The 18,491-nt window shown below is 28.5% G+C and overlaps 1 protein-coding gene across 3 annotated transcripts; it reads left to right on the top strand.

Annotated features, from left to right (window-relative positions):
* Positions 1–35: 35 nt before the first annotated feature.
* On the top strand, positions 36–16,831 carry LOC129964169 (uncharacterized). Of its 3 annotated transcripts, none has more exons than XM_056078878.1 (4): positions 36–229; positions 8,385–9,207; positions 11,049–11,285; positions 15,870–16,831. In XM_056078878.1, exons 1-4 carry the CDS (start codon positions 187–189, stop codon positions 16,015–16,017), a joined length of 1,251 nt encoding a protein of 416 aa, XP_055934853.1. In that variant the 5' UTR covers positions 36–186; the 3' UTR covers positions 16,018–16,831. The 3 variants fall into 3 exon arrangements, with proteins under 3 accessions (XP_055934853.1, XP_055934854.1, XP_055934855.1); XM_056078879.1 differs by having other exon boundaries at positions 36–225; XM_056078880.1 differs by lacking the exon at positions 36–229 and adding an exon at positions 4,459–4,534.
* Positions 16,832–18,491: the final 1,660 nt, after the last annotated feature.

Consider the following 18,491-nt stretch of genomic DNA (forward strand, 5'->3'; position numbering starts at 1 on the left):
CGTTGTTTCTGAAATAGTCGAGAAAAAGACTTGAATTAGAAAGTCAGGATTTATTTTCATGAATCATCTGAGTTTTGATTATAGAAATAATTTTTAATGAAATTAAGAGACTTGTTGAAGAATATTCTTGAACCGGTAACTGAGGCCTTCTGAGTTTCATTTGAAGAATTCATTTTCACTTACGTGATGGTCATATTTGAGAATGCACAGATGATTGTAAGCAGTGTAGGTATGAAACTCTGTTTTTTTCATTTCTTGTCATTAATTTTATCTAGTTTTCAAGTTAGTGTTATCATTTTGAGACATTACAAATTTAATATTTTATATTAAAAAACTTACTCTTAGTTGTTTTTCTTCATTTTATTACCTTCATAAAGAAATCTAATAAATGTGTAATTTGGAGAAAGATGGCACAATGATGCATTCATTCCGTTCCACCATTACATCATCTAAACTATTGCTGTCCATCACCTGTAAACCATATTAAAAACTACAAAATATAAATCTTATTTTAATTTTATCTAACATTTACTTTTAATTTATTTGATTTCCATTTTTTCAATTACATTATTACATTGTTATTCATATTGTTATTGGATTCTTGATTCTTTCATCAAAATTATAATATTGAAGTAGAAAAAAAATATTCTTATTGGCAAGCCGAAAAGATGAAATTGCTTTCCCTCGTCTGAATTTATAAGGTTAAAAAGAATCTTCCTTCGTAATTTCCACCTCTAATTTATTAATAGTTTAAGCTATTTGCTTTAGAGGGAAAATGAGTTATAAATGATGTAACTGCTACCAGCATTGCATCAACTGTTTTTTTTTTTTTTTTTTTTTTTTGTATGAAAGCAATTGAAGTTAAGAATCGAAAACCCTATTCAACTTTTTTTTTATAAATGTATAGTACTTTATAAATGTAAATTTATAATTTTTTTTAAAAAATTATAATTTATAATTATTTATAATTAAATTTATAATTCTTTTTTTAAAAAATATAAATGTTTAGTACTGAAAAAGTTATTATGGAATATAAATTTGATATCATAAAAAAGTAAAGCCTAATTATCGAATAATTTCTGTTTGATTCTAAAAATCTGATATTAAAATATTAATAAAAGACTGGATAGATTGAGTGTTTTGGAAAAAATCTGATATTAATGTAGAAAGAAATAAAAATTATAATATTTTTAAAGAAATGTATGCACCAAATTTTAAAAAAAATAAAATCATGATTTATTTTTATTTTTGATACAATGATATTATATTAACAGTGACATTTAAAAATGTGCATTTACCTATTAAGTATTTCCATTTACTTGCAATTTCTTAATGAATTATGCTAATTATGAGATAATAGCTTTATTTAGCACTTTTCTGAAAAATTTTGATAGATACTAATTTATGCTAAAACATAGGAGAAATGGCAAGTATCTCATACATTATGTTATTATATTTTTAATATAAAAATTGTTTGATAATTGTTAGGATAAAACTTCAAATTTTGGCTGAAAATACGTTTGTTAAATTTTACAGTGGCTTAAAACTTATTGCAGAAAGATATTATAAGCTATAGATATTTTATGTTTTGCTTTTTTTAAATATTTTAATTTGCTTAATACTAATAAACTACTGCTTAAATTTTCGATTATTTACTTACCTGCAGCAAATTTCTAGTTGTTAATACCAAAGTATGCATATTTCTTGGACTTATTTATTCCAGCCTATTTTGTATATGTGATGCATTTAATAACCCACAATAATTTGTAATTACTAATCAAATTCGATATGGAATTCAGTGATTATTTATCTGCTAAAAACATCAGTTATGCAAAAAGAAATTGTTTCATTTGATGTTTTACAAGGTTCCCTAACGTTTTATTTTTACGTTTCCGTTTTTCCCTATTTTTACGTTTGGAGTTCCACCGCCATAGAAGAATCACTATTATATAGTTTAGCCATTTTGTCACCAATCTGTTAAATTAAAAAAAAAAGCAGAAATAGAATGAAATAAAATTAAAAAAAAACAATATTCCTAAGTTGTTTAAAGTATAAAATTAAAAAAACACACCATGAAATAATAATAATAATAAACTCTTTTCACAGTGTAACATTGAAGATGAATACGTTTTTCTAAAGATAATACAAATATAATGAAATTAATTCAGTACAATGTATTTCATAGAAACGTAGCTATGCGATGCTACAATTAAACGCAAAGACTCCTTTACTCAACAACAAATAAAAACCGACTCGCAATAAAGGACTACTACAAAATTAAACACATGACACTGGTAACGCGACGTCCAGGAAGGATCAGACACTACAGTATGAAAAAAAAATGTTATTCTGGTTGATGAATACACTGTTACAATTTCATTCATTATACAGTAATAAGCTAAGGTATATTTGATAGTTAGGTTCTGGGCGTTCAGGACTTTTATCGCTTCGCTAACTGCGTGAGAATTGCAGAATCGGGAATCTTTTTAGAGGGTGTGTTAGAAATAATAAAAAAAATAGGATTTAGATCAGGAAATAAGAGAAAATTTTATAATAAGCTGACATAGGCTAATTTAAGATTCTTTAAAAATTTCTCTCTCTCTCTCTCTATATATATATATATATGTGTGTGTGTGTGTGTAAGCATTATTTTTGAACGCAGTTTCGAAGACAGTGAAGAGACTTTCGATTTTTTGAAGTCGTTTTATTTCATCCGGGGGGGGGACATTTTTTTTTTTTTTTTTTTTTTTTTTTTTTTTTGCATAAGCAGAAGCGACGAGCACTTCACAGAATGACATTCTCTGTTTGATTAACAGAATCAAACGAGTTTGTAATAAGAAAAATTCTTATATTGAAGCATTAAATAACCTCATAAAAATTTAACTAATAATGAATTTCCCAGAAACTACTACAATATAAATTTTTTAATCAAACAGGGAAGGATTTGGGATTAATCCTTTGCTTAAAATAAAAATAGACCTTCCGTTGCATATTAGATAACTCAATAGATGGCGCTGAGACCCTCCAATTATTTTTTACCTTGAATGCGTTAGCTTGGAAGTTTAGAGCGTGGGTAAACACAACGGAAAAGCTTAAAAATTTTTTTTGCCCGCTGCTGGTATGTACTTTCTTTTTGGTTTTCATAACCGGTTTGAGTGTTATTATATGGCTATTTTGTGTTATTTTTGTTATTGTATTTTTTCTTATTAGTGGACGTATTCTTCTAATTTATTGTTTCGTGTTTTTCTTTTCTGTTAAAATGGTATATCTCTTAGGTCTAATTTCAGGTGATTTTCGGGTCACGAGGAATCGATAATTTGGACTGTGTAGTCTGCATTCCTGCACAGAAAAAAATCCCCTTTTTTTAACCCCTGGCTGAGGGTGACTCTTGAGAAAGTCTTCAGGCCGGATTCTTTTTTATTTTGTTTAATTTTGGTTTTTTTCTATTAACTTGGTTTTTATTACTATTGTCTCAATTCATTTGTGTTTTAGTAGTAGCTGCATTTGCTCTCGCTAAATACTATGGTGCTTTTTCTGTTCCTTTTATGGTTTTAGTTTGAATTAATTTTCAGTTTCGATTCCGAAATTATTTAGTTTTGTTTCCAAAACTTTTTTAAATTTTAGATATGGTTACTATATATATATATATTTATATTCGTGCACATATTTTTTAACCAGTATCATGGCAGAAGAGAAAAGACACATTTAATTTTTTTAACTTCGCTTTATTCTATCCCGGGACGCCTAATTTATGTACAAGAAAGAAGTGACGATAAAACTGACGTCCGTTCACAAGCGATACAAGCGCAGAAGAGCGAAAGAGTCTGAAATAATTTCCTCCGGTTACAATATATACTATGAGATTCTGATAGGAATTTCTTTACATATGTCGATTTAGATAAGGGAATTATAGATATCTTTAAAAGAATTTGCGTGGCTTGATATATTTTTATCCCTTCACTGGGAACTTGCCGATCCTACCAGTTTTACAGAGCTCGTGCAGCGATAATTAAATAAAAAGGATGGAATTGGAACAGAAAATCAGAGAATACTTTAGAATGAAGTTAATATGGCTGAATTAAGATAAAAATTTGGAAATGAATTAAGATTTCATTTATATTTAGAGACATCACTAAACACACGCGCACGCGCACACATACACACACATGATGAAATTTCATCTGATACTTAAAAAACTTTATTTCAATTGTGTTATTTTTGTAACACAAGAATTATCCAGCAGTCGAAAGCACTCCAAATATCTTTTTATGCCCTTCATAGCTTAATAATCCTTATTATTTTTGTCCCAATTTCGATGTTCTATTCGATAACAAAGAACTTTTAAAGAGCTCTTTTGTCTGAGAGCTCGTTTCGTGCTATTCTTGCGATGTAAGAAAATATGAATTCAATTTCTATCTCAAACACTTCCGAGGCCATGGATACGATGAACGTTGCTAGACGACCGAATCGAATTTGGGTGAGACACAATAAAGTTACGTCTCCAATGTAGCGTTTCCAGAAAAAGGAAACCCAGGTAAATTATCTTCTCAATTTCTTTAATAACCTGAATTTTTTAGAATTTTGTGTTTACTATTTTGAAAGCAAATACATAAAAAAAATTGCTATTCTTAATCAACTATTTTTTTTTTTTGTTTGTTTAGTGGAAGCAGTCTATTACATAAAAACAATTTTTTTAGATAGAAAAAATTACTCTAAATAAAACTTATAAATATTTTTGAAGTGAAATTAAATTTATAAAGATAATTTAGATTGTAATAAATTTTTTCTATAATTTGTAATAAAAGTTGTACAAAAATACGGTACAAATTTGTAATATTGTTTGTACAAACTTGTACAATCTCTGTCTAGTTCAATTTGTAATAAAACTTGTATAAAACAACTAAAAAGATAAACGCGGATCAAAGAAATTAGTCTGACCCTTTGAACTTCTGAGGAAATTCTACTTATTTTCAATCATAAAAACGAATTTTTAAATTTCGGGATAAAACTATATAGATAATGAGAGCAAATACAAAAGGTCGATGATACAATAATTAAAATAACATATATTGATTGTAAAAAACTCTCTAGGGGATACTGAAAATAATAGTTTTATAATATTACATCTATGTTATTTTTTAAATAACATAGATGTAACAACATAACATAAATATAGATAAATAACATAAACGTATTTTTTGTTTAATAAAGGATGTCATTTTCTTCTAAATAATAAAGTCTGAATTATTATTTCATTCTTTATACTCCAGATTTGAAACAAAAAAGCATATCTATATGCAGAAAAACACCCTTGCTCCTTAATTCTTTCTTGCTAAAAAAGAAAAATAAAATTTTTTACACATCCGAAGGCAAATTGCAAAATTAGAAAATAAATTTTTATTTTTATTGTTATCCGTACGAAATTTGTTTCTTAGTTCATTTCATAGAATCACATTGAATTTGTCGTGCTAGTTAGATTTTGGATCCTTTGTTTTTCAAGAAAAAAAAAAAAAAATAAGAACGCAATGCCGCAGTGTTTATAAATGAATTCTGAGCTAGAAGTCACACAAGATTTGCCACGACATTAGTCTAATGCCATGCTTATTGATATTATTATTGCCAGGAATTTTGAATCTATTTACACTAAAAGATATTTAATTCTTTTCTTCATATTTTGTCACAAATCGGTGTTTTGTAAATATACTGATTTTAGATTTTTTTAAAAAAATAAATGTTTAAAAAATTTGAATGTGGCTGCTATTATGAGAAAAGGATTTTCAGTTTTGATATTATATTTTTCTAGTTTCAATTTTCAAACAGGTAAATTTGAAGTTATCCCAACGTTTTTATTTTCTATGCAAGCTAAGAAGGAAAAAAACACACATTAAAGCTGAAAAAAGTCCGAAAGATAAGAATTAATTAAATGTAAAAGTTATGGGAAATAAAAAAAAATGATAAACTAATTTAAAATAAAATATTTTCCAAATTATTCAAACAAACTATAATCAACCGGTTTATATGAATATTTTTTAACAGTATACATTTCTGTGAAATTATTACTGGGTTAAAACAAATTCTCAATCTTTTAAATAAAATTTTGCTGAAAATCGAATACTTTATCTTCCTCTAAATTAGAGATTTGCGAAAATCAGTTCGATATAATTTATATCAAAATATAGATTCTATCACGGAGGACAGATAGTCAATTCGATAAAACAAGCGCTTTACTGACGCATTAATTTCCCGTTTAGAACATAAAATATAGAAAATATTTTGATAGAAAACATTTACCTTTACATTCGAACTAAATATCATTCAGAAATGAAACTATCACCACTTGTTTCATATTCTAGTAATATCATATAATAATTGTACCAAGTTTAAGCTATTCCATTTTCCTCATGAAGAAATGATTAGAGAAAATCGATACATCCGAAGACAGGTTTAGGAAAAGAAATAAGTTTCCGAACAAATATTTTAAGGTCGAAGATCAAATTTTTGAACTAAACTATCGAATGATCTTCTTGATTTTCATTTAGCGTTTATAATAACTAAATATCTTGCATACATTTCATATCATTTGCTGTAAAGTCTGAAGTATTTAAAGCGAATTTTCAAAAGCAGTAAGTTTCTAATAAAGAAAGAGTCGAAATTTATTTATTTTTATCATTTAATAAATGATACATCATTTGCTTGAATTCTGTTGAAATAATAAGCGTTTTTTAAAGATAAAATAACAAGCATTTATTTATAAAGCTTATTATGCTAAGTCAAATAATATTTTATTTGAAGTGGTAATTTATTATTTTGTTTAGTTCTTTCATAAATTTATATTTTGATAGGAAATAATGGCAAGAAGGAAAAATTAGAGTAAATAGAAATCATCTCTTAACAAGCGGTTAAATTTCACAATAATTTCAAAATTTCTATAAAACAATTAAATATTTATTTTAATTTATTATTTCCCACTCCAAACAAAGCTTAACCTTTAGTTCTTTGAATGCAACAGTAATTCAACTAAGAAAAAAAAATATTTAAGAATAATTACATCTTTTGTAGGATGAAATTCAGAAAATTTAAATTCAATAGAAATTAATACTTTACCACCACCTTGTAGAAAAAACATAAAATGTTTACTTATCTTAATAAAAAAAATGCTTCTTTTTATGTCAAAAACTTGAATGAGAAATGTATTCCGATATCTTGATATATTAACCAAAACATATATACCGTACATATACTTAAAACATATATTATGGATATGTTTTTTCATTTAAAAATTAAATGTGTACATATAAACAAAGAAATTTTCATTCGAAATATCACAGTTAGTATGGTTTTAGAGGCATATAAAAATCTCTCAAGAAAATGTTAGACAGTTTTTAATGCACGTTATTTAATTTAAGAGGGTAATCTTAAATACCATATGTGAAAATAAATGGCCGAATAAGGCTGGGTAGGGTTTTTTTACTTGACTGTACATCAGTTTGGCAAGAGATTATAATAAATGTTTCAGAATGAACAATTTGTATAAGTAGGAGTTTAAAATACAAAATATTTGAACTAGTAAATAAAATCGAAACGCAGATATTTTTTAAAAGTTTCATGTTGTGTTCTTGACATTGCACTATATTATTCATTTTACTGAAAAAATTTGTAAACTATTCAAACTAAAAAAAAAAAATAATAATAATAAAATTTCGTTGAGAAATTGTATAAGCATACTGAAATTTAACTAATTAATGTGTACAATGTAAACAAAACAAGAAAATTTGTATTTTGTGATTCTTTATTTAAAGTGTCCAAATTAAGGCAATTAAGATTTTAAGTTATTCGTTTTAATATTGTAGTATTTCTGAAAAAATAAGCGAAATATTTTTATAAAGTTCTATTTTGGACTCATGCTCTATTAATTAATTGAGCATATATTATTTTCTAAGTTCACTATTATTTATTTTCAATACTACCTTATGGATGAAGGACGCTGTTGTAAGATTTTAGTGTAAAAATTCTTCATTCATTTGCATCCATAAACGGAATTCACGATATTTCTGAGGTTTCTGCAACTGAAACAAAATGCCTTTGGAAATATTTTTTTCTAGTAAATGTTTGGAATTCCGTATTTTCTTAGGATAAAGTTCGATATTATAAGATTATAATGTAAAAAATCTTCAATCATTTGCACCTATAAATTAATTACACGATAACTCTCAATCATCATTAGCCAGGAAATGTTAACTCCGTGATTATTTTCATTTTTCAATTAATTCCATTATATTAATAATGCGGAATATTTCGCAACTATTGATAATAAATATTCAACATATTTCATTACTGAAGTTTGACTTTAATCTCTTCTTTCATGTTTCACTTTACTTTCTTAGGTTTTTTATCCATCATGACTAACAGCTTACTGAAGACGTCCTCTTCTTGGTTCCTGAGGCCTCCGCACCTAAAACAGAATGCCTTTGAAAATGGTTTCTCTTCTAATAAGCATTCTGAAATCCATATTTTCTTACCTCCAGATGAAGAATATTCCATTCGGAAATATTGTCCCCTAACTCTAAACCACCTGTTGCCCGATCTTCGCCATTCTACGAAAGAGCAAGAAGAAGATGCGACAGCAGAGTTCGATACAATAATGTTGAACAAATTCGAGAAACATCTGGAAGAATCTCATCCGATTATTTCTGGCTCCTCTTCGGAAGACGAACCGGTTGAAAGAACTGAGGATGCCTTGCCTTTGGTAGAAAGTATTAAAAAACCTGATAAAGAAAAGTTCCGGATGAAAATTTTGCTTCCGAATAAAGTGAATTATCCTCAAGAAAACATGAAATTGCTGCTGCCAGATGTTGTGCTAAATAACAAAAGATTATCGTCTCCCATTCTAACGAAAAACTTTTGCACAGGTTGTATAAATAGGGGAATGACTTTGACAAACACGAATGTGTGTAAAAAAAATACATTCGCAAAGCGAAAAAATATTGAACAATTTGAGCTACGAGGAAGCAATCAAAGATTCTACAAAGATTCTATAACATTTCCATCTGTGACAGAAAATTCACCTACATCGAAAGATAATCTTAAGTCTACTTTCTGTCACAGAAATATACAAGAAAACGAATCTGCTGACCATAAAAAAGAACTGATGAATAATTTAAATTTACCAATGGCAAATCTTACAGATATGAATTTCCCTCAGTGCAGGTAACGAATTACATTTATATTTTAGTTATTCCATCCATTTCCATATATAAGCGGAATAATTCTTCCACTACAACTGATGATAAGAGAATGCTGTTGTAAGCCAATTATTCGATAATTGGTGTTAAATACAATTTCCAAAATACATTTGATGTTAAAATCTGTAGATTAAAAATCGAGAATAATTTCTTTTGGAATATCTTTTCTATTACACATAAGAATGTTATTTATAATTTTTAATTAAGGATGACTTTTCTTATATGGCGATCAATTGGTAATCAGCTGATTCACCTGGAATACTGGTTGGATTTATTTTCAATTAAATATACAATATATAAATTAATGCCCATGGTTCCACAAACAGATTATTTTGAAACATTAAATTGCCCCAGACATTAAAGCAATATTAGTTTAAGAGCTTTATACTTTGTTAAAGAGTCCAGTTTCAATACCAGTGTCGTTAAAAACTTAAGTGTTCGGGTACTAATCTCAAATTACATGCATTTCATTTTCGATTCAATTTCAGTCTGAGCAGATAAATGGCAGAATATTTGCTTTATAGCTTCTAATGATGGAAGAATATTGTTCCATTAAATATTTGACAAAACATCGAAAGTTGTTTGAATGTCATTACAGCAATGAAACTTTTAAACTGAAAATCATGTAAATGCATATGTTAAAAAATTCAAAATGCCTGAAAATTTTTCATTAAAATAAAATATAAAAGAATTTTTTGAATTTAAAAATGAATAAAAATTAATTTTTAGCAATAATATTTTTGGGTGTTACGATGGGTAAGAATAAAAATTAGATTCAATCTTTAATTAATTAAAATTTTAAAACGTTCCCACTCAAGTATGTTTCTTTCAATGTGATAGCTCTATTATAAACCATTTTCCTTTCATAGCATCGATATGCACACAGACACACATAATCCTTCATTATTAGTAACTATTAAACAGTTAAATATTTGTGTTTAATATTTTTAAACAGTTATATATTTTATCCTTAAAGATACTGTAAATATATTTTTAATATCTTTTTTAATACTCTTTGGCCAATTCTTTTTTAATTTTAATGTTTTCAGATCATAATTTAGCCAATAATTATTGTGAGGAATAATTTTTTCAAAATCTTAAAATTAAAAAGTTTAAATTTTTAACGACACCTCTTTTATTGTTGCTCACTTTTCCCCTTTTGACTTATAAAGTATCAAAATGTGTTTTAATAAAAAGTCACGACGATTTCACACAAATCCTAACCCTAACTTCACATTGTGTAACACTTTCTTCTTGCAAAACGTACTTACACTTACAATGAGTAATAAAATAGATATTTATTATATTTTCATTTAATATGAATGTCAACACCCATATAAAAAATCTTTGCAAACATTATTATTTTTTTGTTTCAGAGTGCGACAAAAGGATCGAGTATGTATATGTAAATTGAATGCATAGAAAAAAAGATTAATCTTTTTTGCAGATGATTTCCATCCAGAATTTAAAGCATATTCAATATTTTGGATATAAACAAAAGTCTGTACATATCAAAATTTCTATTCAGTTCGTGTTTTCAAGCCGTCCTCAAGCTCATGAAGATTAAGACGAAAATTGAAATTAAAAATAAACACTTAAATTTATTTTTTGGTTTATAGAAGTCAAAAAGCTTCAAATTTCAGCAACAACCAGATTTGTAAGCTATTACTGTATCTCACTCCTGATTTCTCGCCCAAGGCAGTTAAAAAATAGCAACATAATCGCTATCCTTTGAATTCCTAATATAAGAAAAAGCACGATGAGTTATTTTATTTTCATTTGCTGCTCAGGTTTCTTTCTTGATAGGTATCATCACAAGAACAATTTTAATTCTTCTTCTGGGAAATGGAATATTTCCACCGATGCAGAATCAAGACCGAAATCTCCGTTGGAAACAATCGCTGCTGATGCGATCCCACTATCGCCATACATGATGGAACTGGCGAGGCTTCGCAAGGAGAAGTTGAAAATCGAGGAAAAGATGCTTTTGAAACGAAGGCAGGCTTTGGAATTGGAAAGACTGAGACCACCTGTTGATAAATGGTACGTGAATGAGTCTAGTCCAGAAATTTAAGTTAGTTAATTCAGAAAGATATGACGGTCTTCGTAAAATATTTTTCATCCGGATATTCTATAACGGGATTTTTGATAATACTTATTTTTCTAAATTACTTAAGCTCATAAGTACCAATTTTCTTTGAATTGATCATAACTAATGAATTACACAACTAATTGCAAATAATTTTATTATAAGGAAATCAGTAAAATGATTCAGCCTTCATGGAAAAAAACGTTTGGAATTCTTTGACCTTTCACAATTTAGCAATGGGAAATTTAGTTTCTCTGAGTATTACGTATTGAAAGAAACAATAATAAATAACCGTAATGTATATGTTCCTTTAACTGACCTTAACACTGAGTTAATTTTATCTCAAATCTGTATTTGACAATTAGAAGATTTTCAGTTCAATTTAGTGACATATGCAAGTGGAAAATAAGTAAAATTTGAAAATATTTGATGCAGGTTAATGATGTAACAATATCTTTTGCCGCAGGTTAATGATGATTCACATTATCTTTTTAAATACACCATTTATGTCATAATACAATCCCCAACTTTATACTACATGCTTTAACAAAAACTATTCTAAAATGTTCTCTTATTTCTTGATTCAATTCCACCTTTTCTATTTAATGAATGCTACAGAAGCTCTGTAAAAATGCTTAAATCAGCGGTGCTCACACTCCGAGTGAAGGGATAAAAAATCTAATACGCTAAGCGAATTCTTTTAAAATATATTTATAATTTCCTTCCCTAAATCGACACGTGTAAAGAAATACCTACCAGAATCCCATAGCATATAATCATCGGCAAAAAGTTTCCCGCCACTCTTTTCTCTTTTCGCTCTTGTGTCGTGCTGTAGATGGACGTACCTCATCTCTTCTTGCTTGTACATAAATTATGTCTCCCGGGATGAAATAAAAGCCAAGTTTAAAAATTCAAAGTATCTTCTCTCTCTTTGGTAGCAGAATGCAGTTTGAAGACAGTGAAGATACTTTTAATTTCGTGACGTCGTTTTATTTCATTTTGAAGAAGCAAGCATATGTACAAGCGATGAGCACACAGAACGACACAGAAAAGGAATGAGGAAAAAGCTCTTGGGCATTTTATCCCAGGTCTTATATATCCTATGATTTTGATAGGGAAAATATTTCTTTACAGTGCTAATGTATTACGAGATTTCGATAGGGATTTTTGTTACAAGCGTGGAGAAGGTAGGGGAAACACAGGGAGATTTTTAAAAAGAATTTGCCTCATGAGCGGTATTTTGCCTCTTCACGCGCAGTGTGGGAAAGTTAGATTTTAGCCGATTCAGCAATTTAACAAAAAGCTTCTCTTGAATTAATTAAGTAGAGACAGTGGAATTGGATCACGGAATAAGAGAATATTTTAGAATGAAGTTACTATGGGCTAAATTAAGATAAAATCTTGAAAATTAATTAAATTGAAATTAGAGTTAAAATATCATTACATATATATATATGCTTCTCTCTCTCTCTCTCTCTATATATATATATATATATAAGCACTATGAATCTTTGCGTTGTTTAACTTGTTAAAAACACGTCTGACATGAATCTAAATCTATCTATGCATCAACAAGTGTTTTTTCATTTCCGAAATTTGTTAAAATACTTAGAAAATAGCTAGAAATTCAAACAACAAAAAACGATGGAAAAGAAGATAAATTTCTATTCAGTCTCTGAATTAGAGCAGGCTTCCACTAGAGCCTTTTTTTAAAGTAGGAAACTGGTAAAAATTTCTATTTAGAGACGAATGACTAGATTTCGATCTAGTTATTCACCGTCGTAAACCTATTATTATTTGAAAAAATAGATGTTGGCATCAAAAAATTATAAAGGATAAGTATCTTTTTGTCTAACGAAGTTGATTCAGCTTTGCAAAGGTTAAAAAAAAGATAGCTTTCTGTAAAAAAACTTTGGAATAGCTTGCAGTGGTTATTATAAAATCCTGCGTTTGTCGCATTCAACTAAAAGTAGCTAATTTTTGTTGAAAAAGTAACTTTTTCTTAAGTAATTTAACCAAAAATTTAATTAATAAATTTGCACATAATTTTAAAGTTTGACTAGAAGATAAATATAATTTTTTTCAAAATTTCCTTAGTTGTGTTTCTAAATATAAGGATGCTAGATATGATACTAGGTACTAATTATAATACTAGATATACGTATAGGTTTCGTACTGGTTCAACCTCAAATCCATTTTCTGTACTTCGTCTTTTTCTGAATTAAACATTACATGTTCATTTTTGACATTTCTTTCGTTATCAATATATTAAATTCTAATTAGATATTAAATATGGATATGTATATATATATTATTCGATATCCTTTTAAATGTGGGAAAATGCAATATTTTCTCCACTGAATGTGAAAAGATATTTTATTGCCTTATAGAAATAATTCCCTTTTTTTAAACCAATATCTTTTGCAAAAAAGTAGGGAAAGGAAAGAAAAAAAAATATTTTTATTTTTATTTATAGAACAGCAGATAATTTTCCAAACTCAATAAAATTTCTGTAAAAGTCCTGAAAGTATTTGAAGCAGAAATTTGCGTCAATGTTTGACTTGCATTTAAAAATAAAATACATAAAATTTATTTTACTTTATTTTAGGATGAAATAAATAAAAAAAATATTATATATATTAATACTGATACTTTCACGAGAATTTAGTGAGAGTTTCTGTATTTTATAATAAAAGCACATTTTTTAAAAAATTTTATGTATGTTTCAAAACAACTTACGAATCTAAAAATCAGATTCACACGCTCTCTTTATAACTCTAAAAATATAATGGACAAACAACATTACATTTAAAGAGAAAAAGTTAAAATCTTATAAGTTAAAAAGATGTTAAAAAACTCCTGTCCCTCTTAAAAAAGCATTCACCTTATAAATCCATCATTATATTTCTCACTGTGCAATTTCATTTAGCAATATATCTATCTATGTGTTTGTGCACAAAGTAACTCGAAATTGTATAAAATTTGGCATATGAGTTACGAATCTTAATCAGAATGCGAATACAAAGGAAGTTTGTCTGTCTGTCTAGATGTTCGAATATACGTGAACTCGATGGTTACATAACGCAAAGATATAGATAAATAAAATTTAGATCGCAAGTTCAGCAAATAAAATATAGATTTTATCAGACTTTGAATTGAAACTGTCAATGGGTTGACCATCTATAGATCTGTATTTTCGCATGAATGTAAATGTAATAATTCAAAAAGATAAATAAATGGAACTTAGTACGTGGTATTGGATACAGCTGCATTGGGATTACACTGAATTCCGTCTAAAATAATAAAAAAGTTCCAGTACGTAAATAATGATAATAACAATTTAAAATAAAAGTATAATATTTTATTTATTTATTATAAGATATTGAAATTTCTATCAGATAAAAAGAGGATGACTTAAATATTAGTGTGAAGCGCCTAAAATCAAAATTTTATATGATTCTCCCCCTCCCGCCCTCACCTGCTTTCTGATTTCAAAGTATATTTAATAATTAGCTTTTTCGTCTTTCACACTTCTCACTTCTCTACTCTTATTTTACGTACATTTATTATTATTTTTTTTACTTAAAAATTTTACTTAGTTTGTACATTTAGCAATTTTTTTTCCTTAAAAATTATACAATTTCTCTTTAAAATGGTAAGTTTATTGAGAATTAGAACACATAAATTTTTATACATAATTTTTAGAAAATAATAATAAAATTTAACCTTCAGAATTCCTCTCATAATGACTATTATATTAGAGCTTGGAAACAACATAAAATAAAATTAACTTAAAATTAATTTGTTCTATTTGGCACTATAAAGAAAATTAAAAAGAGAATGATATCACAGACTAGAATATATTTTTTTGTCCTGGAAATTTCCAATGTATCAACGTATACGTTCTGGATATAACCAACGCATAACAAACTATGTAATAATCATACCATAAGCCGCTATTTTGACCAACCCTAAAGTATCCGGAAAAGACTTAATGACCGGCGACTCAGAACGACCCAGCGACAGCAACACTGGTGGGAACTATGGGTGAGTTTTAAAGGTCATCACCGGCCACGGTACAACTCTTCCCTTAGGAAGTATGTCCCGTCAGCGATAAGAGGAGCCACCCCCATCACCAACACCACCACTTCTGTACCGACCAAGGTGGTGAGAATCAACCACCATTCCGGAAGCTTCTCGTCCTCATTTTTGAGGCACGTCCGGTGAGGTGGCCTGCGGAAAAGTTTAAATGATCGGACCACCGGAACACTGGCCATAGTACAATACTTTCGGTGGTAATTATTTCCATCATCGATAAGAGGTAGCGGATCTCCAATATTTTTGTACCCATCAGGGTGGCTAGAATCAACCACTATACTGGTAGCTTCTCGTCCTTATTTCTGAGGTGCGCCCCGGTGTGAGCAGACAATGTCACAAATAAACTAGTTTTCTACTGAAACATTAATGTGTTCTATATTTTTTGAGGAATAACTTTATGTTTTTCTAAATTTTCTATATGCAATTCCTTTTCTTTACAGGTATGAAATGAAAGACCATCACTTCCACCACGAAGCTCATAGAAATAATGTATACGTAAAAAATCAAAATATTTTACCTTTGATAGAGGATAGACGGAGACTTTTACATGAAACGATTGCTGTGGGAAAGTACACAGTTAAAAAATAAATTTCAACATTATATTATGTTTTCAGAAAATATTATGTTACAGATACATTATATTATGTTACAGAAAAAAAAGTTTTCATTCATATTTTAAAAATATTACGATGAGAGAAAGATTTACTATAAGCAAATACGAATCAAGAGCTTTTAAAATATGCTTAGCATATTATAAATTTTATTTTCTGTTAAACAATCCTGCATTGTTGACAGAGAACTATTTATCAAAATAAAAGAACGGGAGAAATTAAATAAGCCTAATTTATGAATTAGGAACATTTGAGATTGTTTCATATTTCAATAACTATTACTTCGCTCTCTTTCATCACTTATAGACCACGATGGCCAGGTATCGGCTTGGAAAACTTAGTGTTTCAAGTTCGAGACCAGATTTCACCGAAACACTGTCGTGTAAGCTGGTCTGGTGCACGTTAAATCCGTCGGGGCCAAACGTCCTCTCACTGGTGTGATTTGGATGTTTGGATAGGAGGTGCCAGCTCAGGTGTCTTCCTCATCATCTTCAAAATCACGAGGTCCATCCCAAAATATCCCTAGTGTTGCTTTAAAACGGGACCTTAATATAACTAAACTAAACTAAATTAAATCATCACCTACACTTTCTCAATCATACTGTAATTGTTGACTTTATCGCATTAGTTTGAACTCTTTATAGCACATGAATTTAAAAGCTGAAATAAAAGTAGTTCAAAAATGAAATTGTTTTCACATGAAAAAAAAATCGTTATTAAGACAGAATATGAAAATAAGCTGTAGGCTTTTATTCTTTTAATATTCTAATCCTTACAAGGAAATAATTTTGTATTGGATATTCATTTTTTTAGTTATCGTTATATTCTTTTTATATAGTTAGGAAAATTAATAAAAAAAATGCGTATCTTCTTAATTTATTGTCCTGTATTGTATAGATATGCTAAATCTACTGATGATATTTCAAATGATAATTATATCACTTCTTGTGAAATTCTTTATATCTTATAGAATTTTAAACAAATAAAAACTTCTATATATAACTTGAGTTATTTTAAATTATTCATTGCATATTTATTTAGTATATTACCATCTTCATGAAATGTAGAGGAAGATGCATACATTTAATTTGAGAAATACTTTCTTGAGTACTTCTAGCACCAAGCTTTCAAATCCATCAATTTTTGAAATTATCTTTTATATTCTTTTTAATAAAAATATTTTGGTTTAAAAGTTTATAGGCTTTTACAATTTCGTGGTAAATAAGTTTCATTTCTAGTTATTTCTTCATTTTATTATAATATTTTAATTCCAGGGACTTCATTTCTGACATGAAATTAGCTAATAATTTTATTTGAATCATTGACTTAAAAAGATAAGCTGTGAAGATATTCAAATTAGGGATGTATAAATGAAGCTAACTCATAAGCAAAAGGCATCGAGCATTTCATAAAATGAGAAGATTTGTCGAATCATGACAAGATTACTACAGAAAATTGGTATATTTTAATAATGTAATATTAAAATCTTAATGAAAGTGTGAGTTGTAATATAAATGTGAGTTATACCATTTTGTAGCGATGACTTATTGTAAATTTCAAGTAATATGAAATAAATTTTGAAAACAAGGCAAGGATTCAAGATTAATAACTGAAAAGCTATGAGAGGCTTTTTATTCAAGCTTCGATGGCTATAAGAAAAAAAAAGATTGATATAAAAAAACAGAATAAATTTATTACCGGAAGTTACGGACAAACATAGTTATTTTTCGATATAATACCCATGAAGGCATTTGTCATATCGATGGACCAAGTTTTCGATCCCTTTTTAGAAAAACATTTAACCCAATTATACGAGAGGGGTTTTAATGCTTGTTTGAAGCTTTCCATTAGTCTGGGATTTCTTTGAATTTTTAAAAAAAGAATCTGGAGCAAAAATGTTCAACCATTCTAAACATTCAGCCTATTAAGTCTCAATTCAGGCAGCGAGGCTGCAGATTCCTTAGCCGAACAGGACATTTCTTCCCATTCAATACCCAGCTCCGAGAGGCCCTCTTAAAAATATACAAAATAAATTGAGCCCTACAGCGATGGTAAGAAGAATGGGACAAGGGCTCAACTGGTAGAAACATTTACCGACTTATCTCCAAAGTCTCCTTTAACCCAACATCTTGGAAAGGCAAGATATTATCATTGCAACTGGTCATGGTCCTGTCCCTTCGTACTTCAAGCGATTTAATATTCAATGTGGCTGCTGTGAAGTAGGCGATCTCTTTCATTATGCCACTAGCTGCCCTCTCACCACATCTTTCCATCTTAACAAACCCACCCATACCTCGAACACATCTGGTGGATCAGCATTATGGGAAACAAGATGTCCATGTTCAAAATTAGAAATCTTGTGCAGTTCCAGCAAGGCAACAAGAAATTGATGTACCCAGACCCAAGCCCTGAATAATTTTTTGTCTTTTACCTCAATCAAGCCCTTCTCCA

Source organism: Argiope bruennichi, chromosome 3, assembly GCF_947563725.1.
Source record: "Argiope bruennichi chromosome 3, qqArgBrue1.1, whole genome shotgun sequence".
Lineage (NCBI taxonomy): Eukaryota > Metazoa > Arthropoda > Arachnida > Araneae > Araneidae > Argiope > Argiope bruennichi.

Bases quoted from the DNA above. Each gene is read 5' to 3' on its own strand.
- LOC129964169 (XM_056078878.1), top strand. From the start codon at position 187: ATGGTCATATTTGAGAATGCACAGATGATTGTAAGCAGTGTAG. The intron at 9,208-11,048 runs GTAACGAATTAC...CTTTCTTGATAG, and splicing joins ATGAATTTCCCTCAGTGCAG to GTATCATCACAAGAACAATT. The intron at 11,286-15,869 runs GTACGTGAATGA...TTTTCTTTACAG, and splicing joins AGACCACCTGTTGATAAATG to GTATGAAATGAAAGACCATC.